The sequence below is a fragment of the Emydura macquarii genome, unplaced genomic scaffold (genome assembly GCF_026122565.2).
Source record: "Emydura macquarii macquarii isolate MOO-44397 ecotype Brisbane River unplaced genomic scaffold, CSIRO-AGI_Emac_v2 contig_446, whole genome shotgun sequence".
NCBI classification, from domain to species: Eukaryota; Metazoa; Chordata; order Testudines; family Chelidae; genus Emydura; species Emydura macquarii.
The window spans coordinates 116,101-137,303 of NW_027130583.1; the positions used below are offsets into that span (position 1 = coordinate 116,101).

Genomic DNA, 21,203 nt, shown 5'->3' on the forward strand with positions numbered 1-21,203 from the left:
AAATTAACACAAATCACAGCAACGCGCAGGGCTGGGCAGGGGCCAGCTGCCGCCCCAGACGCCTGGGTTGTGCCAACCCCCCCATCCCATCCCCCCGGCTGCAGTTAAATGCAGCCCCAGGCAACTAGGCCCAGCTCTGCACCCCCCAGCCCAGCTCTGCCCAGCGGGTCCGGCACCATCCCCCCCACCCGGTACGCCTCCCGGGCACAGCAACACCGCACCAGCAGTGGTCCATAGTCAGGCCCGGAGGTGAAAGGCCCCATAGCCCTGAGCAAGCCAGTCCCCCCGCCTTGGGACTGGACCAGAACCCCTGGAGGGGGAAGGCCTCGTCTTCCATTCCTGAGCCCGCCGAGCCAGCCCGCACGCAGAGGCGGGGCGCCCGCAGGGGAAAGGCCCCACGGCCCAGTCCCCACCTCACACCAGCCAGCTGCCGCGCTTGTTTTATGTGAGATGCAGGTGGCAGGGGTGGTGAGGGTGCCCGGTGTGGCCCCACTGCCGGCTGCCATGGGGCAGACCTGCCCCCCCCCCAGGGACGTTTCACACTCACACCTAGCATTGCCCCAGCCCGGGCAGCACTGGCAGCAGCTGGCCCTGGGGAGCGCGTGGTGGCCCAGTCCCAGGGCCAGGGAAGAGAACGTCCCTTCCGTGCATGGGGCGCGCAGCAGCATCTCGCTCACGCGGCCCCTCGGGCGGCCTGCAGCACCCCACGGCGATGGCAGGGCCTGGGACAGCACCGACCGTGGGCAGTTCTCCCTGGGAACGGCTGCCCCAGGGCCTGGGGGGACAGCTCCCAGGGAGCCGGGGGGGGGGAGGACAGGCACTCAGCAAACTGCTCGTGGGGGAAATATTGGGGGGGGGGGTAGTGGGGGCACAGGCACTCAGGAAGTTGCTCTCACCGAGGGGGGACGGGTGGGGGGAGCTATGGGCAGGCACTCGGGGAGCTGCTCGCAGGGGGTCTCTGGGAGAAAGCAAGGCAGTACCAGGTGCGCTGGGGGTCCCACGTTGGCACATGGGCCGTGGCACAGCAGCCCCTGCCCTGGGCAGTGCCCCCCTCGGGCCCTGGCAGTGGTGCACATCACCCTCCGCTCCAGGCAGCCACGTACGTGCCAGCGAGCATGAGCACCCTCTCCCAGCACTGCCTGTCTTTGCGGGTCCCAGGGATGGATGGGCTCCACCTGCCCCAACCACGCCATCGCCACGGTCCCTCCAACACGCCCCTGGCAGCTGCCCGGGCCCTGGTGCGTCGGGAGAGCTGGTCCGTGGGGCCTGCCTGGGCCCTGGTCTGGCAGCAGAGCGTGGGGAGATCTGGTCCGTGGGGCCCGCCTGGGCCCTGGTCTGGCAGCAGAGCTGGTCCGTGTGGGCCCGCCTGGGCCCTGGTCTGGCAGCAGAGCTGGTCCATGGGGCCCGCCAGGGCTCTGGTGCGTCGGGAGCGCTGGTCCGTGGGGCCCGCCTGGGCCCTGGTCTGGCAGCAGAGCTGGTCCGTGGGGCCCGCCTGGGCCCTGGTCTGGCAGGAGAGCTGGTCCATGTGGGCCGCCAGGGCCCTGGTGCTGGTGTCCCTAGAGGTCTGTGGGTCGGGGTTATACCCGAACAGCTGGGCCAGCCCCCATGGTCAGGGGCACGGTCGAGCCGCAGTCATAGTCCAGGTCGACCACGGCGTGCGTGCTGGTGACGAGGCTGCTCAGCGACGCCCCCGTCTGACGCTCCCGGAAACTCTGGATGTAGCTCTGGGTGAGAGAGGCAGGACATGAGCGGCATGGCCCCAGCCCGCCTCCCCCACCCTGGGCCCCTCTCCCGGCCCCCGCGCCCCGTCCCCAGCGCTGGGGCCCTGGGGGTGGAAGGACTTGCCAGGACGCTGCAGTACAGCCCTTGTCCAGCAGGTGGGGCCGCTGCCACAACCCTGGCCGCCCGCCCGGGGGACGTTCACGTGCTGGACGGGGGGGGGTCTCCCCAGCCCCACTGCTCGGGGCCCTCTCGCTGCAGGGAGTGGAGCACAGGCCAGTTGGCACACGCGCCCCAGGGCAGGCGGGGCCCTCGGGGGAGCCCAGGCAGCAGAACCCAGGAGCACGGGGGGGTTATCGCTGGGTGTGTGTGCTGGGACGGGGCTGTGGGCGACTGGGGGTGCCGGGATGAGGCTGCAGGGGGTGGGGCGGGGCTGAGTTTTACAGCCACATTTCTTGCATGTACAGCCCCAGGCTGGGACAGCTTCTCCCCCCCCCCCCAAGTACCAGCCAGCCCGGCTGAAGGGAGGCAGCCGGCTGGAGGCCAGGGCTATGGCAGGGGAGGGAGATGGGTCTGGGTGCCACGGGGGTTGGAGAAGGGGGGGATGCTGGGGCCAGTGGCCTGCTGTGGTGCTGTGGGGGGGGGGGTCTGGCCCCACACTCTGCTGGGGCTCAGCCTCTGCGTGGCCAGTGGGCGTCTGGTCTCTGGGCTCTGCCCAGTGCATGACATGGCCCAGCCCTGCCCCATGGTAAGCTCCCAGCCTCCCGTGCCAGTATTAGGGACCGGCGCCTCCCATTTGGCCACGCGCCCCTTGCCAGCTCCCCCCTTTCCTGGCCTGCCCCAGCCCAGCCCAGCCCCCTCCCACCATGAACCCGGCAGTGCCATGGCCCTGGGCCTGCTCAAACGCTGCCACCCAATAGCCCTTGACCACGGCCTGTCTGCCCCGACAACATGCAGTAAGTGCCCCAGGTCCTGGTCACAGGCTCCCCCAGCTGGGATGCAGGACCTGGCATCCCCCCAGCAGCTGTAGCTAAGGAGAGGGGGATGGGAAAGCTCTTTCCCCCACCCCCACAGACTGGGGACGGCTCCAGTTCTGGTTCTGCTCCTGCCTGCTCCGGCTGGTGCGGGTCTGGTTGTTCCCGTCATATGTTAGCCCTGGCCAGTGTATGAAACCAGGGGAGATGCCCTGTGAGAAGGCAAAGGCCCCCCCCCGCCCCCCGGTCAGCTGCATGTAGGGGAGTCGCAGGGCCAGGCGGCCGCGGGCTGGCTCTGTCCAGCCCCCCTCGCTTATCATTGTGCTGCGCGCTGCAATAAAGGTTTCTGGCTGAAGGAGGCGACGCTGTGCGTGTAGCAGGCAGAGCCCACCTGGGGGTGTCAGCTGGCATGCCCACGCATTCCCAGGGCCCACGCACAGCACCAAGGCCCGGGGGATCTCTGCCTGGGGCACGGGACTCACAGGCGAGAGCACGTCCCCGTCGAAGCGGCGCACTGGGTTGGGCTTGCGGCGGTAGGTGGGCTCGGGCAGGTGGGCCTTGTGCTGGTGGGCAGGGGCATGGTGCGGCCGCCGCTTCTTCTTCTTCTCCTTCCGCTCCTCCCGCTGCTTGATCCTCATCAGCTGCACCCGGCGCTGCTGCCGGCTGATAACCACTGCAGGGAGAGCGGGGACGTGAGGGCTCTCTTCTGTACCCCCCACAGCACCCCGAAACCCCCCCTCCGAGGGTACCCCAGTCTTGAAAACCCTCCATGCCCGTCTACAACGCCTGCAAACCCCCCCCCCCCCACCCTCCCAAACACATGGAACATGCGATCTGATCCAATACACCCCGTGGCCACACACCCCCCGCTGCACCTGCCCCCTCAGCCTGCGCCTGCGCCCCTCCGCCCGGCCCTCACCCTCGGTGTGGGAGTAGCCTTCGGCCGTGACTTTCCACTGCACCAGGACGCCCAGCGCGGCGAGGACGGGCCAGACGCCCAGGACGACCCAGCTGTACCAGCACACAGGCCGCGCGGGCGCCACCTTGACGCGCTCGTAGACGTACTGCACCAGGCGCAGCAGCTCGAGGAAGTAGTCGACGGTGACCGTCATGATGGCGCTGCCGAAGACGGCCGTGGAGAGGGTGGTGAAGAGCTTCTGCCACTGCAGGGTGAGCACGGCGCTGAGCAGGCCCAGGCCCAGCAGCAGGCCGAGCGGGACCCAGACGGTGGGTGGGTGGTAGAACGGCTCCATGGCCACCAGCGTGGCCAGCGCCAGCAGCAGCCCCAGCAGCAGCCCCACCATGAAGAGGCCGACGCTGCGCACCAGCATGGTGACCAGCCCGCAGAGCGCCCCGATGCCCAGCCCGATGCCCACGGAGGCCTCCACGCTCAGCTGCGTGTCCAGCACCCGCTCCTTGTAGCACAGCATGAAGATGACAATGGAGCCGAACATCAGGCCCGTCAGGAACATGACGGCTTTGAAGCAGCGGTAGCCTGGGGAGGAGAGCGGGGCTGGTCACTGCCGAGGGGCTCTGGCCGCCTGGCCGGCAGGCGGGGCTGGCGCGAGCCCTCTCCGGCGCTGACACGCTGCAGCGCCCTCCTCTATGCCCTCTGAGAGCAGGGGGCTCCTGGCTGGGGAGCACATGGGGCCAGCTGAGAGCAGGGGGGGGCTCCGGGCAGGGCTCCTGGCTCCTGGGAGTGCAGGGTACCAGCTTCGCTGCAGGCGGCTGCGACGCGGTCTGGCTTAGGGGTGACCATTTATAACATTAGTGCTATCACTACGGCAACATTACACTAATTTGCACAAGCGAGGCCATGCCAGGGACCCTTGGCAAGGTTGTAATCTGTAACTATGGTAATATTCTTTATGTGCGTGTAACCGCTGTGTATCTGAAGTTCCAGATACGACTGGCCATCCGGATTTCAAACGTGTTTGCGCCTGGAGTAATTGTTTGTATGCAGTCTAGCTAGTCTGTGAAAGAACAGTGCCAGTTGATGGCCCATTAGCTTTCACAATGGGCCATAAGAGGACTGCTTTCCCACCGGGGGAGCCCTCCTGTGGAGGCTTTAGCCAGGTAACAAGTAATGGCTGTTCCTGTGACTCAACAAAGCCTGCAAGGGCAGGTGATGTGCTCATGTGATTCTGGACTCCATCTTCTTCCTGTGAATGTCCACAAGCTTAGCTAGACCAAAGAGTGTCCCGCCCACAGCACAGCACAGCACAGCGCAGCACGGGGCAGAAGGGAAATATAAGGCCCTGAAGCAATTTTTTTTATTCCTGCTTCAGTTCCTACCCCTGGATCAACTCATCTGCAACTGTAGCTGTGAAACAAAGGACTGAGACCATCCAGGTACTGGGTGTACGCCAGAGGTGCTGGACGTGCCTGCAAACGCCACACTTTACTGAGAATGTGATAGATACGGACTGTACGGTCATTTGTATGTAGCTGGGTGCTTTGCCCATCTCACAGTTCTCTTATCGTTTGGTTCTTTCCTTTTATAACGAACTGTTAGCTTTAGTTACTAAGGGCCTGGCTGGCAGCGTGGTATTTTGGCTAAGATCCAAACGTGTATTAATCTGGCAACGTGGCTGACTCTGGAGAGCAGGGGAACCTTTTTGGGAAAAGGGAGCAGAGTTCTAATACGTCTTACTGGAACTAGCGGCTGATTGGGAGCCTGAGACGGAAATGCAGTAAGGGGGCTGGGTAGCTCCTAGTTTGTTACCCCAGGGTGGGGGATCAGAAGCACTGTCTGGTGAACTTACTGCAGTGTTTCCCCCAGGCGGGGAGAATCTGCTCTCCTTTTCCAGCCTGCTCTGACCGTGGCATTTCCAGGTGGCTGCCCTGGCCTAGGCATGGATGGGTCACAGCGCCCTCAGCGCAGGCACAGATGCACAAGAGTCATTTTCATGGTAGCAAAACTTTGCCTGGCTTGAGCCCGCAGGTGGGAGCTGCTGCTTGGGCCCGCGTCCCTCGGCCACCCAGCCTCAGCCCCTCCTAGGGCCAGATTCACGTTTTGGTGGGCCCGGCGCTGAGTGGATTTGTGGGTGCCCATGGGACAATGGGGCATGGTGTGGGTGGCCAGGGGGTCAGTCCCCAGAGCGAGGGGCTGGCTGGGGGCAATGGGGCCTGCTCATCCCAGCACGAGGGCCCTGGTTACAACCTGGCAGCGGCACGTCCCTTCCCCTCAGGGGTGGGCCCATATCACACAATGCACCACCATCCTCCTGAACCCGTGCCCAGAACCCCCCTGCCCAGAGATTGCCCTCCACAACTGTACAGCACCCTGCACACCACCATTCCCCGCCCAGTGCCCCCCACAGGCCCTCCCCCATTCCTCCACTGTCCAGTGCCCCCTCCCCCCCCAGAGTCCCACTCCTCTGCACCCTACCCACCCCACCCTGCTGGAAGGTGACGGTGCCTGCCAGGCTGAGCCGCTCTTGGGGCGGGGATTCTTCCTGCCCTTTGGGAGAAGCGTGATCAGCCAGGCTGGATCAGGAGTGGGGCCTGCCTGGGCCGGGCTTCCTCAGGATCGACTTGCCTGGCAGGGCCCAGCAAAGTCCCTGTGCAGCTCCCCGCCCACCGGCCATCCCAGCCAGCTTGGCCCCAGTGAGGCAGGCGGCAGAGACCGCTGGAGCTAGAGCTGAAATGGGCCCCTTCCATGTGTTGGCCTGGCGCCACCAGCAACCCAGTACCCGGCCCTTCACGACTGTCTGGCTCTCCCTCGCTGTGGGAAGAACCTGGGCTGGGAGCCAGGGGTCCTGGGCTCTATCTCTGACTCCAGGCGGGCCCAGGGAAGAGGGCTTGAACAGCGTGGCTGGGAGCCAGGACTTCTCCCTTCTGCCACTGACGTGCTGTGAGCTGGAGGGAGGCCAGGCCCCCTGCCCTGCGCCTCAGTGTCCCCACATGTCCAGGCGACAGCAGCAACGTGCTGCAAAGCATGCTGGTTATTGCTGCTGCTCTCCTGCTGCGCCTCCCCTCGCTCACCGCCCACCCGTCTCTTATCCCTTCCTCCTCCCGCCCCGCGCTCCCTGCTGCTGCTCACAGCCAGAGGCTGCTGGGCCCGGCCCTGCCGCACTCACCAAAGAAGCAGTAGATGATCCCGAAGAGGCAGCACATGGTGCACACGACGGAGGGAACCACCTGGTATCGGCGCTCGATCTCCTGCTCGCAGCTGTGGGCCCACTCCGGGCCCGTGTCGTGCGGCAGCAGCTGGAAGCGCAGCGTCTGCACCGTTGAAGTCATGGCTCTGGTGATCCCGACAGCCGCGTCAGAAGCCCTGCGCCCTTCCTGCTCCCCGCAGGCCACGCTGCATCCAGGAGCCTCCTCCAGCTGGCGAGAGAGGGCAGCAATGGGGAAAGGCAGTGGTGGGGTGAGAGCCAGCCTGCCCCGAGCACCCCGCGCCCACTACCCCAGGCAGAGCCCAGCCCCACAGCAAGGACTGCAGGCTGCTGCCCAGCCCAGAGCCACCCCCAGGCCCCGGACAGAGATCTGGCTGGAGCAGGAGGGCAGCCATGGAGAGGCGTGAGGGGGAAGGCCCAGGGACAAGTGGGCTCTAGAAGGACACGGAGGAGGCCATGGGGGGCTTGGCAGCTTTGGGATGGGAGCCAAGCGTGAACTTCCAGCTGGGTCCAGGCCGGGACTTCCAGCAAAGGTGCAAGGCCGCCGCCGGCATCAAAGCAGGTAGGAACAGCGGGGCCCTGGGAGGGAGACAGTAGAGATGCCTTAGCCGTACCACAGCGTGCGTTAAAGGCTAGAGATGCCTTAGCCGTACCACAGCGTGTGTAAAAGGCTAGTAAGCCTGATGGAGCGATTCACCCTGCATCTGTAGGGGAGCCAAGGAGGGCCACGGAGCGGGTCCCCCAGCGTCTGGGGGCAGGGAAGGGCAATGGAGGGTGACTGGGGCTAGGGCAAGCCGATAAAGGGCTGTCTTGTTGTGGTCCTTTTGGCTCCCCCAGCAGTGAAGGGCTCAAGAGCCAAACGACTCTGAGAGGAGGGAAACTGAGGCCAGAATTGCCCCACTAGAAGAGCGGGATGCAAACCAGAAGGGAAACTGAGGCAGCAATGCTGGAAAGGTAAGACCTGTTTCAGGCACTAACGCCCGCAAGAACCCAACCAGCCCTTGTCTCTAACCCCAGTCAGAGTCCAACCCAGCGGCTCTGAAACAGAGGTCCCCAGGCTGAACCAACAGCACTGCCCTACACAGAGAGGCCTGGCCCGCAAACAACCCAACCCGGCTCACTCCAGAGACCAGAGCGCCTGGCTGCACTGAGCTCCGAGAGAGCAGCCCAAGGCGCGGCGACGGCCCACGCCGACAGCACCGATCCAGAGCTCAAGGCCAGATGGGAACATCAGAGCACCTGGTCTGACCTCCCGCGTAGCCCAGGCCAGAGGGTTTTACCCAGGTACCCTGCACTGAGCTGTCACTTGTGTTCGGCCAAAGCCTCCTCCAGCAAGGCACCAGGCTCTCTCGCGAAGGAGAATCCACCGCTTCCTGGAGCAGCTTGTTCCCAGGGCTAGTCGCCTGCGCTGTTACACACTGGGCCTTATTCCTATCGGGATTTGGCCAGCTGCAGCTTCCAGCCGTTGGCTCTTGCTCAGCCTGACTCACGAGACTGCAGAGTGCTTAGTACCCGGGCTGGCACCTCTCGACAGCTGTTCTTGCAGGGCATTTTCTCCAGCCCGCAGACCACTTGGGCTCTTTTCTGAGCCCTCTCCACTGTTTCAGCGTCCACCTTCTGATGGTCACCTCAGAGGGAAATCACCTCCCCACTCCTGCTGCCCTTTGTAGGGCAAACACAGTGAGGGCCGGTGCGTGGTTCTCGGCTTGTCTGTCTGCCCAAATGGAGCGGGGTGACTTGAACCCTGCAGCCGGGGGATTTCAGGGAACGTTCTCAGCAGCAGCAGGCAGAAATCTTCGGCCCTGGGTGGAAACCAGACCCTTTCGGCCACACTCTGGCGCTGGGAGTTCATGTTCAGATGCTCCTCCACGACGCCCTGCAGTCTTCTCCAGTCGCTGCTTTCCAGAATACAGTCCCCATTCCCTACCGGCAGCCAGCCTGTGTGTAGCAGCAACAGACAGCCGCACCTCCAGGGCTTTGTCTTGTTGTGAGGTGGGAGCCCGAGGATCCGGCTATTACTCCTGTCCTACAGGGTCAATCTCCACCCCCTTGTGTCCTTCTGCCTCCATCATTTCTGTCTCTTGCAGCCCGGCCAGGCCGGACAAAGCTCCGTAGCCGCGCTCTGCTTCAACCAGACGTGGTCTTCTTCAGCCAAGCCTGGGCCTGGGCCAGGTGCTGGCGAAACCGGCCAGGCTACAGAGGGGCCCGCGAGGCTGCAGAGCATCTGTTTTCACAAACTGACCACGGGCCACAGAGACAGGAGCTGCATCTTCCTGCCTGCCCCGGCCGTGTGTCTTTAACCAGTGAACGCTGACTGCGGCCCAGCAGGGCGCCAGCTGGGAGGCTGGCAAGGGCTTTCCTTTAAAAGTTCTCCTCCGACAGGGGAGGGGGTGCCGGTTAAAGTGCAGGTTACCTAGCGGGCTGTGTCTGAAATGCTTTCACTTGGGCTGTGCGTGCGGTGCACCCGTCTCCAGCCGCTGCTTGTACGGCTCCTTGTGCGGGTGCCCAGCTCAGCCTGCCCGCCAGCACCCCCCAGCTGGCAGCGCAGTGCCAAGCCGTGCCGGGGGCAGGGAATCGGACCCCCCAGTGCGGGCCCCCAGGAGCACCAGGCCAGGGCAGCGGGGGCAGGGGAGCCCTGGCAGCAGGAGGCCCCACACGCCTTGGGGCTGGCCAGGCCCTGGAACCAGGATCCCTGCCCAGCCCCACGTGCGGGAGGGGGTGTGGGGGGGGGGCAGACCCCTGCGGCTCGCTGCCACGCCATTGGTGCAGGCGCTGTTGCTAAGGCAGGCAAGGCACTTGCTGATTGGCTGCAGGGAAATTACCCAACTGCCCCCTTCTCTCTCCTATCACATCCTCCTATCAGCCCCCAGTCCTGCCTGGCAGTGCCCGCCTGCCCCCGGCCCCACAGCCCTGCCCCCCAACCCCCTCCTAGCCCCACCCCCAGTCCTGCCTGGCAGTGCTCCTGCCTGCCCCCAGCCCCACAGCCCTGCCCCCCAACCCCCTCCTAGCCCTGCCCCCTGCTCTGCCTGGCAGTGCTCCTGCCTGCCCCACAGCCCCTCAGCCCTGCCTGTTGGTGTCTTTGCCGCCCCCCTGGCGATGATCCTCGGCCCCACCAGGCAGCCCACCTGCTATTCTAGCCTGAGTCTCCCCCTCCATACACAGCTCTGCTGATGCCCTCAGTCCTGACCCAGATCTCCTAACGTTATCCACTGGGGATCGGACCAAAGGCTAGGGAGGCAGGGAAGCTGCCCCTCTGCATCTCCAGCGGGGCGGAGCAGGCGGGCAGGGCTAGCCGGGTGCTGCCAGGCAGGGCCAGGGGGCAGCCCCTCTGCACCTGCGCAAGTTTGGGGCTCCAAATCCTCAGGAAATGTTTCACATGGGAAGGGGCCAGCCACAGACACCAGGTCTGACTGCAAAGCTGCCTCCAGGAGGAAGGGGCCCTGCTATAGCAAAGTGCAGGAAACGGAAAATGCCCATTGTCTAATCCCGAGCCCTCAGTGAAAGGGCTTAGCTCCGGCACCTGCTGGGAGACAGGTGCTGACTCGGAGCAACCCTCACACACACACACATACAGGGGGAGAGGAGATTTTCTGGCTGGCTGAGCCGGTGCCCAGGAAATCCTGGCACGGCTGATTATGTAAGGGCCTCCCTGACAGGATCCTTGCTATCTCGGGTCCTTCGAAGGCCCCAGCACTGTGAGCCTTGCTCAGATTCTGCTGTAGTCACTGTCTCTTGCTATGTTTCCAGCCCTGTAAATAGTCTGTGTCGAGGGACGTAGTTTAGTGTTGGCCTTTTCTGGAGGATGGAAACCGCCAAGAGCTAGCTGGGTGTATAGCGCCCTGAACAGTCCCTCAGCTGCTGAGCAGGGAGAGTGTCACTGAGACACTCAGACCTGGCTTACACACACAGGCCTAGCCCCACTACCCTGGTAACAAACGGGGTTCACGTCAGAGCAAGAGCTCCCAGGGGCAGGAAGTGCCAAGCCGTGTGAACACACAGCCATGCCTCCGCCTCCTAACCCTGCATCTGGCCGCAGGGGCAATGCCTTTCTCTGATCCTGTGTCACAGTAGCTTTCTACGAGGAAGCCGGTGTCTAACTGGGGAGCTCTCTCCTGCGGGAAGGGTGGGAGCCCTGTTCCTGGGAAGGGGAACGTACCCATCCTTGGGAACACTTACAGCTGGGCTGGGCTAGCCACCCCAAGAAAGGGAAGGTCCTGCCCTGGACCAGGATCTGAGCGAGCTGTCACCAAGCAAGTCCTGGGGTCTACGACTCTCATTCAGCTCCCCGGGGCAGGGGCAGGGCCAGGTCCCAATTTGTGTCTTGGGGCTTCACAGACAATGTCTGCAGCCTCCTGACAGCGGCCTGCAGGGAGCCGTTTCCGAGCGTAACTCCACAGCTGGCCCGTGACTGCATTTGACTGACCCAAGAGTGCTCTAGCGGGATTATCCTCCAGGCTAATGCAGCATGCGCCCCAGCTTTCCCATCTGCCACCTCTGGCACGGCACACAGGAGAATGGACCAGGGATATCACAGCTTAGACACCGGAGTCGGGACGGACGGACGGACGGACGGCCCTGTGGGGAAAGGGGTGCCCGTCCCGGAGGAACAGAAAACGTTCCCTGACGACATGCAATAAAGGCCGTCTGTGGGCCAGGCCCCCTTCTCTCCCAGCTCGCTTGGAAGAGCTCTCCTGAGGTCCCAGCTTCTCTCAGCAGAGGGGCCGTGGAGAATGGTGCAGGTAACTGATGGCAGGATGGGCCTGTGGAAGGGAACCCTCCATGCGTCTCTTCTCTCTGCCCCGGACATGACGCTGGCAGCCTGCAGCAAAGCTGCTAATAAAAGCTTTGGGCGTCTAATCACCCAGAGTGTCTGGGGAAGAGGCTCTGCATGGCCCAGCTGCAGCCCAGGGGACAAAGGCTGCTCTCTGGGGCAGGAGGAGGCCCACAGGCTGCTGCTGTAGAGTGGAGGCCTCCAACCTCTGTCCCCTCAGGCTCTGAGGGACCCTCGTGGGTGATTCCGACCTGAAAACGTGCTCCCTGCGGGTCATGCACTCACAGCATTGAATCTGCTGCTCTGGGGAGGGGGAAGGGGGCACCATCTTCCCAGCCAGCTTTCAGTGCTTCCCCTGCACTGCAGGAACTGCTCTGGGGGGGCCAGGAGGGCTTGGCACAGCTGCGGTGACTCCCCCGCCTCTGCTGCTGGCCGCCTGCCATGTCACATTGGAGAACAGCGGTTCTCACCGCTCCGTGCCCGCTGACTGGCTCCGCTGGAGCCTTGGCAACCAGCTACCGGATCCAGGGCGGCCCCTGGGCCTCTGTGAAAAGACTGGGAGCAAGGGCCTTGCTGTGGTGGCTAGCCGCTCAGGTCCAGCACAGGACTGGCTGGTGGGCTGCTGGGGCATCCGCCCCTGCTCTGAATCTGACCCAGGCTGGGAATGACTGAAAATCCTTCCTGTAGCTGATAGCACAGGGCCAACCTCCTGGCTAGTCACAGGGCAGGACCCTCACTCCGGGGTTGCTGTTGTGGAAGCTGGAGCTGAACATATTCCCCTCCCACCACTTTCCTGTCCGTCCTGCCAAGTTAATCTTCAGCCAGCCGCCTTTCCTGCGTGTGCTGTTCTCCAGCAGCCCCTGGGCTAGCTGAGCGCTGGGACTGCTGGCGGCAGGAGAACAGGACAGACAGAAACTATGCCCGCTCCTGCCAGGCAGTGCCAGGGGCTGACTTCAAACTCTGCCCCAGCAAGGGGCGGTGTGGAGGCTGCATGTTTCCGCACGGGAGAGTCAGGCGGTGACAGAGCCCAGGCTTCCCACGTGTCCCTCGCTCTGCCTTTGTGTGCAGCATCACTACAACAAAGGCTCTAATGACAGGGCTTGGGCTCAGGTTTAGAGGGGGCAGATGTGCCAGCCTCTGCTGCCCCAGCCCAGCCCAGCCTGCCCTGTCCCACACCACAGGGCTCCAGCCCCCGCTGGTCTCCTCCGCTCCATCTTGCCCACACCACTGGGACTCTGGCTGGGCCTTTGCATCACCATGACACCCCAGTGCCCCAGCGCACGACATCGCAACCCTGCTCACAGCAAGCAGTGCAGCCCCCCCGCACGCTGCCCTGTCCTTCCCACCCACTGCAGGCACTGAACCACCTCAGACAGTCCTGCCCCCCGCTTCACCCCACCCTGTCCTGCCCCCTCCACGCTGCCCTGCCCTTCCCACCCGGCGCAGGCACTGAACCACCCCAGACAGTCCTGCCCCCCGCTTCACCCCACCTGTCCTGCCCCCTCCAAGCTGCCCTGCCCTTCCCACCCGGCGCAGGCAAAGCTGTGCCATACCTGTCCCAACCACTGAACCACCCCAGACAGTCCTGCCCTCCGCTTCACCCCACCTGTCCTGCCCCCTCCATGCTGCCCTGCCCTTCCCACCCGCGCAGGCAAAGCTGTGCCATACCTGTCCCAACCACCCCAGACAGTCCTGCCCTCCGCTTCACCCCACCTGTCCTGCCCCCTCCACGCTGCCCTGCCCTTCCCACCCGACGCAGGCACTGAACCACCTCAGACAGTCCTGCCCCCCTCACCCCACCCTGTCCTGCCCCCTCCATGCTGCCCTGCCCTTCCCACCCGACGCAGGCAAAGCTGTGCCATACCTGTCCCAACCACCCCAGACAGTCCTGCCCCCCGCTTCACCCCACCCGTCCTGCCCCCTCCATGCTGCCCTGCCCTTCCCACCCGACGCAGGCAAAGCTGTGCCATACCTGTCCCAACCACCCCAGACAGTCCTCCACCCCACCTGTCCTGCCCCCTCCACGCTGCCCTGCCCTTCCCACCCGACGCAGGCAAAACTGTGCCATACCCGTCCCAACCCACTAAACTCCACCCCACCTTCTCCCACCCCAGACAGTCCTGCCCCCTCCACGCCCACTCTGCTGTGCTCACTCCACACAGCGCAGAGACACGCTGGCCGGGCCCCGGCGCGGCTTTCCTGCCCTCACCCATGCTGGGCCATGCCTCTGTGCCCCACCCAGTCCCGGTGCCGCTCCCTCCACACCATCCTGTCCCGGCTCCCTCCATCTGTGCCCGGCAGCCGGTGCCGGCTCAGGATGCTGGGAGGAGGCAGGAGGCAAGGCCTGGTGTTGCTAGGCTACGGCGCTGCAAAGCCTGCTGGAGCCAGGCAGCAGCAGCTCCTCCTCTCTTTGTCTGGGATAAGCCGCCTCTCTGGAGGGAAACCCTGTTATGGGAGGAAGGCCCCACGCTTCCAGTCAGGGAGCAAGCTCCTTCCTGCCAGGCTGGCCCTAGAGACTGGGCAGCCGGGCTGGATTCAGTGTGTGGGCAGAGGGGGCTGGGCACGAATAAAGTGGCTGTCCAGCCCAGGGGTGCACAAAGAGGCGCAGAACGGGAGCCCGGGAACCCCACGGGCCGTGTTCCCACACCACCAGCCAGCTCCTGCCTGGGAGAGGACACACCTGAGCTTGCTGGCTGGGCCCCTGCTGCCCCTTCGGGTCTTACAGCTTCCTAGCACAGGGCGGGGAAATTTTCCCAGAGCCCGCGGCCTTTTCCAGGCCTGGGCGGGAGCCCCAAGACTGAAGGAGCCAGCAGCCCCACAGCCGCTTATGTGCTCTCTGAACCCCAAATGCTCCTTGGAAGCCAAGGCCCTGGGCTGGTGAGATGCAGAGCAATCACCCCTGGCCGCTCCGTCTGCCCTGCCACCCCTCCTTCCCCCAGCCTGGGGCAGCTGTCTCCATCCATCTCTGCCAGCCCCATAGCTGGGCAGTGCTCCCCAACATCTCTGCCACCCCCGTAGCCGGGCAGCTGTTCCCATCCATCCCTGCCAGCCCCATAACTAGGCGGTTGTCCCCGTCATCTCTGCCACCCCCATAGCCGGGCAGCACTCCCCAACATCTCTGCCAGCCCCATAACCAGCACAGCTGTCCCCCCCCTCCCTGCCTTCCCCACAGCCGGCCCCTCATCTACTCCTACCGCGGGTGGGTCCCTGTGCGCACCCACATCCCTCCTCCCAGCCCCCCAACCCACAGCCCTACTCAGAGGAAGCTGTTTCCTGCCACCCCCAACCCCCCCCAAGCTGGGCAGCTGTGCCCCCCTCGCTGTCACCCCACCCCGGGCAGCGGGCCCAGCCGGGGGTGCCCTGCGGGTTCCGGCCCTGCCGGCAGCGACCTGTCCGCCCCACAGCCAGCGCACAGCCCGGCCGGAGCGGCTGGACACGGAGCTGCAGCCTTGTCCCCCGCCGGGACCCCCCGCCCCGGGACCCCCCGCCCCAGGGATGGCCCCCCCGCGACCCCCCCAGTGCCCCCCCAGCCCTCCCCCCCCCGCGGCCCCCGCGCCCCCCCATCTCAAGGCCCCTCCCTCCCCCAGGCCCCCGCAGCCCCCCGCGCAGGCAGCCCGCGGGGCCGGTCCCGGCTCGGCTCGGCTCGGCTCCTACCTGAGGGCCCGGCCCGGCCCCGGCGCATGGTCCCGGCCCGGCCCGGCCCGGCTGAGCCCCCGGCCCCGGTGCTGAGCGGACAGCTCCGCTGACGTCACCCGTTGCGTCACGGGGGGCGGGGCCTCGCCGGGTGGGGGAGGGGCACGGGGCAGAGGACACTTGTGGGGGGGGGGGTGCGGGGGGGGGGGGGGGCAGAGGATGCTCACGGGGCCCTGTGCCTAGGGCTGGGGGCCGCGAGGGGGCAGGGCCGGGGGGGGGCAGAGGACAATGCCCAGGGCAGGGGCAGAGGGGGGCAGTGCCGTGGGGGGCGCAGAGAACCCCCATGCCTGGGCGGCTAGTGCCGGGGGTGGGGGGGGCAGAGAGGGGGCAGGGCCGGGGGGGGGGGGCAGGGGGCCCCGCGCCCAGGGGGGGGCAGAGAGGGGGCGGGGGGGGGGCAGAGGACACTTACAGGCCCCGCGCCCAGGGCTGGGGGGGGCATTGCGCAGGCAGATGCTGCGGGGCCGCAGTGCTGGGTGGGGCAGTGCGAGGAGAAGCAGGGCTGGGGGCAGGGGAAACTGAGTCACGGTTAGTGGCAAAACTTCAGAATCAAAGTTACAGCTGGGCGGGGCTGGGTAGGTGACCCTGCGTGTGCGTGTGCGTGTGCAAGTGTCTGCAAGACGTGCAAGGGGTGTCTGTGTGCGAAGGGCTGTCGGTGCGAGGGGTACCCATGTGTCAGCGTGTGGTGGGCTGTCAGTGTGAAGGGTGTCTGTGTCAGCGTGTGACAGGCTGTTGGTGCAAGGGGTGTCAGTATGTCTGTGTGTGACAGGCTGTCAGTGTGAAAGGTGTCTGTGTCTGCTTGTGAGGGGCTGTCGGTGCGAGGGGTGTCTGCATGTGACAGACTGTCGGTGCGAGGGGTGTCAGTGTGTGTGCATGTGACAGGCTGTCGTGTGAGGAGGGGGCGACAGTCAAATAAAGGAGACACCAGAGACAACCCAATTCCCGTCGTGCTCTACAAAAAACAAGGAGAGTCCTGGAGCACGTTAACGACTAACACATTTAATTTCTGCAGCCCAGGAAAGCTGATGCAGGCAGAAATTAAAGGTGTTGGTCTTTAAGGTGCTGCAGAACTCCGGTTGTTTTGTTGTACACAGACGAACACGGCGACCCCTCTGGAACTTTTCATGCTCTGGAAAGGTTCCTCCCCTTGGAGCTGCCCTAGAGCAGGGCCTCGAGTCTGGCCCAGGTGCCCCGACCAGCCTGGGCAGCTGCCAGGTCCTGCGTAAAGCTGCAGCCTCAGGGAGAGCCTGGCAAAGTGAGCCAGGGCCTAGGCCCCGCCCAAAGGCCGCTCCTCCCCGACACAGGCTGGGCTGGCTCGTTAAGGGACTTGCCTTGTCATCTATCCCAGGTGCTCTTGGCCAGGTGCTGAGGCATCCCATGAGGGCAGGCTGGGGTGGGGCACGCTGTAAGAGGGAGCCTGTGCTCTCCCCCTTTGGGGTGGTCTGGTGTCAGCTGGCAGCATGTTCCCACCTGATGCTCTGAGACAAGGCTAAAGAGGAAAGAGACCTGCGGGGGATCCCCCGTGGAGCAGAGTGAGAGGAGACGGGGTTCTCCATGCTAGCTGGGGGAATCCTGGCAGCGGGTGGCAGGAGAAGAGGTCTCCAAAGGGGGGAGAATCTTTGAGGCTGTGGCAGGCAGCAGGGGCTGGGTTTTGGGAAGAACAGTTCATAGATTTTAATGCTACTGGATCCTCTCATCTGACCTCCTGTATGACCCAGGCCAGAGCCGGCCAGTTACCTGGATTGAGCACAGTCACTGAGGTGTGGCTAGCGCAGCCTCCAGAGAGGCACCAGGCCGGCTGGGAGAAGGAGAATCACTGTGACATTCCAGTTAACAATGAAGTGCAAGGTTATGGCTGTCTTTCATTTGGAGTCCTTGGTTCTTATGTGTTTCTTTGCCAGGCTAAAATGTCCGGCCATGCCCGGTGTTCTCGCCCTGGGAGGAGCGTGTGAACCCTAATCAAGTTGTCTCTGGAGCCTTTTTTGGGTAAAACTAAGGCATTTTTTTCAAACCCTCAAACAGTTTTGTGGCTCTCTTCTGCACCTCTCCAATTTTCCCATGTATTTTTACACGTGGACACCAGCACTTTCCACCCCTGGGGTCCTGGCCAGGTTTCCCCAATGCTGTGTACAGAGGTAAAATCACCTCCCAACACCTATGTTTACACAGCCCGGGATTGTATGGGGCCTTCATGTTCAGGTGCTTGCCCGCTCTGACTCCTAAATCCCAGTCCAAGTCTCTGATTTTCAGGAGATGTCCCCAAGTCTGTTTCTAGATGGATGCCTTTGTGTTTGGCTGTCCTACTGCTCATTTTGTGTGACTCGGCCCAGCTTACCACGCAATCCCTCTAGAGTGCTATCAGCTTGGTTTTCTTTATTGTGATTTACCATGCTACCAGTCTTTGTCATCTGCAAACTTTATCAGCAGCCATCACCTCCAAATCCTTGTAAAATATTTAAATGTGGGTCTAGAACAATCGCAGTTCTGCAGAAAAGGACCTGGGGGTAACAGTGGACAAGAAGCTGGATATGAGTCAGCAGTGTGCCCTGGTTGCCAAGAAGGCTAATAGCATATTGGGCTGCATTAGTAGGAGCATTGCCAGCAGGTCACGGGAAGTGATTAATCCCCTCTACTTGGCACTGGTGAGGCCGCATTTGGAGTATTGTGTCCAGTTTTGGGCCCCCCACTACAAAAAGGATGTGGAGAAGGTGGAGAGAGTCCAGCGGAGGGCAACAAAAATGATGAGGGGGCTGGAGCACAGGACTTGAGAGGCTGAGGGAACTGGGCTTGTTTAGTCTGCAAAAGAGAAGAATGAGAGGGGATTTGATAGCAGCCTTTAACTACCTGAAAGGGGGTTCCAGGGAGGATGGAGCTAGGCTGTTCTCAGTGGTGGCAGATGACAGAACAAGGAACAACGATCTCAAGTTGCAGTGGGGGAGATCTAGGTTAGATATTAGGAAAAAGTTTTTCACTAGGAGGGTGGTGAAGCACTGGAATGGGTTACCTAGGGAGGTGGTGGAATCTCCATCTATAGAGGTTTTTAAGCTGAGGCTTGACAAAGCCCTGGTTGGGATGATATAGCTGAGGTTAGTCCTGCTTTGAGCAGGGGGTTGGACTAGATGACCTCCTGAGGTCCCTTCCAACTCTATGATTCTATAAAGGTAAAAGCAAGTGAACAAAGACACACAAATGAGTTACATTCAGGTTTCAAAAGGTGACAAAGGCTGCTGTAACTAGCAAGTGCGCTATGTCCTTTAGGGCTAACCCAGGCTAAGCGCTGGGAATCTCTTGCTTATGCTCAGAAACACTTTGACCCCCAGAGTCCAAGCAGCACAGAGATAATCCCAAACCAAAGGAACTAGGCTTTTCCCCCCTCCTGCCATGTGCTTTCAGCTGCTGGGAGGAGTCCACCTGCATGACTCATCTCCTGTGGGAGGAGAGCAGAACAACAGTCAGTCTTTAGTCCGTTTATTAACCATTTCTCAATCCAGATGTAGGAGTTTCCAGATGTAAGGTCCAACCCTAGCCCCTCTGGTGTGGATGGGTCTGCTCTCTTGGGAGGGGCATAACAATTTCTGTCGAAGAGCAGCTCTTCAGGCTAATTAATGTCGCTCTGCTGTAGGGCGATTCCCAGAGGCTCCCAGTACAACTGCTCAAATATTACGTCACAATATGGAACATGGATATTACAGGGGAGATTAATGTAGGCAGCAACTCACAAGCATTCACGAATCCAAACACTAAATGCTTCCTTCTAATTCTAAGACCTGTTTTATCGCTATTAACCCACAAGTGAGCCAGACAGATCCCAGTGCCGTATGTCAGTGTCCAGCTGAGAGATGGGGGTCCTTGGCATGAGCTGGCACCTGCCCTGCCTGCGTCACAGCTGTGCGTCTGATCAGTCTGATCTTTACTATAGTTTCAGCCAATTTGCCTGGTACTGAAGGTAGATTTACCAGCCTGTAATTGCCAGGATCACCTCTGGAGCCTTTTTAAAAATATGCATGACATTAGCTACCCTCCAGTCATCTGGTACAGAGGCTGATTCAAGTAATAGGTTACATACCAGATAGTCGTTCTGTAATTTTACATTTGAGGTCCTGCAGAACTCTTGGGTGGATACCATCTGGGCCTGGTGACTTGTTGCTGTTTAATTTATCACTTTGTTCCAAAACCTCCTCTACTGACATCTCAGTCTGAGAGAATTCTTCACGTTTGTCACTTACAAAGAATGGTTTGGGTGTCGGGCTCTCCCCCCACAGCCTCTGCAGTGGAGATCCATGCAGAGAATTTGTTTAGCTGCTCCACAATGGCTTTGTCTTTCTTGAGTGTTTCTTTAGCATTTTGATCATCCAGGGTCCCCACTGACAGTTTGGCAGGCTTCCGGCGTATGATGTACTTAGAAAAAACAAGTCTGTTAGTTTTTGTCCTTTAGCTAGTTGCTCTTGGAAGTCTGTCTTGGCCTGCCAGATTGTACGTTTACACTTGACTGGTTTTGATCTCTCCCTTCAAAAAAGACACACTCTGTATGTACACTCTGTGGCAGTTCCTGAGCACCCTGCTTGCACTGCTCCCATTGGCAGCTTCCCCTACACACGGGGCACTACACCAGTGTGAGGCTGTGGACAGAAGAGCTAATGCGATCCTGGGACCCTTCAGCAGGAGTAGAGAGTTGTTTGCAGTGCTGTTGTAGCCATGTTGGTCCCAAGGTGTGAGAGGGGTGAGTGAGGTAATATCTTTTATTGGACCAGCTTCTGTTGGTGAAACTGACAAGCTTTTGAGCTGTACAGAGGTTGTCTTAGGAGTTATTTTACCTCTATATTTGGCACTGGTGGGACTCCTGCTGGAATCCTGTGTCCAGTTCTGGTGCCCACAGTTCAAGAAAGATGGTGATAAGTTGAAGAGGGCTCAGAGAAGAGCCATGAGAATGATTAAAGGATTGGAAAACACACTTTCTAGTGAGAGACTCAAGGAGCTCGATCTATTTAGCTTTACAAAGAGAAGGTTAAGGGGTGACAATTATAGTCTACAAGTACCTACATGGGGAACAGATATTTAATAGTGGTCTCTTCCATCTAGCAGAGAAAAATCTGACATGATCCAATGGCTGGAATTTGAAGCTAAAGATATTCAGGCTGGAAATAAAGCATGCGTTTTTAATGGTGAGAGTAAATAACCATTGCAACAATTTACCAAGGGTCTGGTGGTTTCTCCACCAGTGACAATTCTGAAACCCAGATTGGATGTTTTTCTAACAGCTCTGCTCTAGGAATTATATTGGGCAGGTCTCTGGCCTGTGCTAGGCAGGAGGCCAGACAAGATGATCTCTGGACCTTAAAATCCTGTAAGGATGGAGCTAGGTAACCCATTCCAATGCTTCACCACCCTCCTAGCTAATGTCCAACCTAGACCTCCCCCTGCAACTTGAGACCGTTGCTCCTTGTTCTGTCATCTGCCGAGAACAGACAAGATGATCACTCTTCTCTTTTGCAGACTGGTCCCTTCTGCTCCAGCTAATCTTGCCTAATCATTTTGATCAAATGGTCCCTTCTGGCCTTGGAAACTATGAATCTATCGATGAAGGTTCCTGGCATTTTGGAATGACGTGGCTGTGGCATTCACAAGTGACACTGCATTGCATCCCAAGAGACGAATGGAGAAATGCCACGGAGTTGAGCCTCACGAGTGTGGCCAGCTACGTAAAACGTCTCCTCAACTTGCAAAGCACTGTGACAAGTTCCGCTTTGGACACATGGGGTCTGTGCTATGCCCCACAGGTTTGATATAGTCTCTTTGTAGGGCACCCTTAGATTTTGTCAGTCGCTGAGCTTAGCTTTCCCCAAGGGCAGGCCACATGGCCTCGATGGCTCCACAACCAGGCATTGGGCTCCAGCACCCAGGTTCTCACCATGGCTCTCAACAGTGACT

At 61.5% G+C, this 21,203-nt stretch overlaps 1 protein-coding gene across 3 annotated transcripts; it reads right to left on the reverse strand.

Moving 5' to 3' along the window:
• Positions 1-847: 847 nt before the first annotated feature.
• Positions 848-15,297, reverse strand: TMEM198 (transmembrane protein 198). Of its 3 annotated transcripts, XM_067537647.1 has the most exons (6): positions 15,240-15,297; positions 6,776-7,025; positions 3,613-4,188; positions 3,176-3,366; positions 1,451-1,724; positions 848-1,270 (listed from the first exon to the last, which is right to left on the reverse strand). In XM_067537647.1, exons 2-5 carry the CDS (start codon positions 6,936-6,938, stop codon positions 1,578-1,580), a joined length of 1,077 nt encoding a protein of 358 aa, XP_067393748.1. In that variant the 5' UTR covers positions 6,939-7,025; positions 15,240-15,297; the 3' UTR covers positions 848-1,270; positions 1,451-1,577. The 3 variants fall into 3 exon arrangements, with proteins under 3 accessions (XP_067393748.1, XP_067393746.1, XP_067393747.1); XM_067537645.1 differs by lacking the exon at positions 848-1,270 and having other exon boundaries at positions 1,517-1,724; positions 3,085-3,366; XM_067537646.1 differs by lacking the exons at positions 848-1,270; positions 15,240-15,297 and adding an exon at positions 8,103-8,209 and having other exon boundaries at positions 1,517-1,724; positions 3,085-3,366.
• Between the last annotated feature and the right edge of the window lie 5,906 nt (positions 15,298-21,203).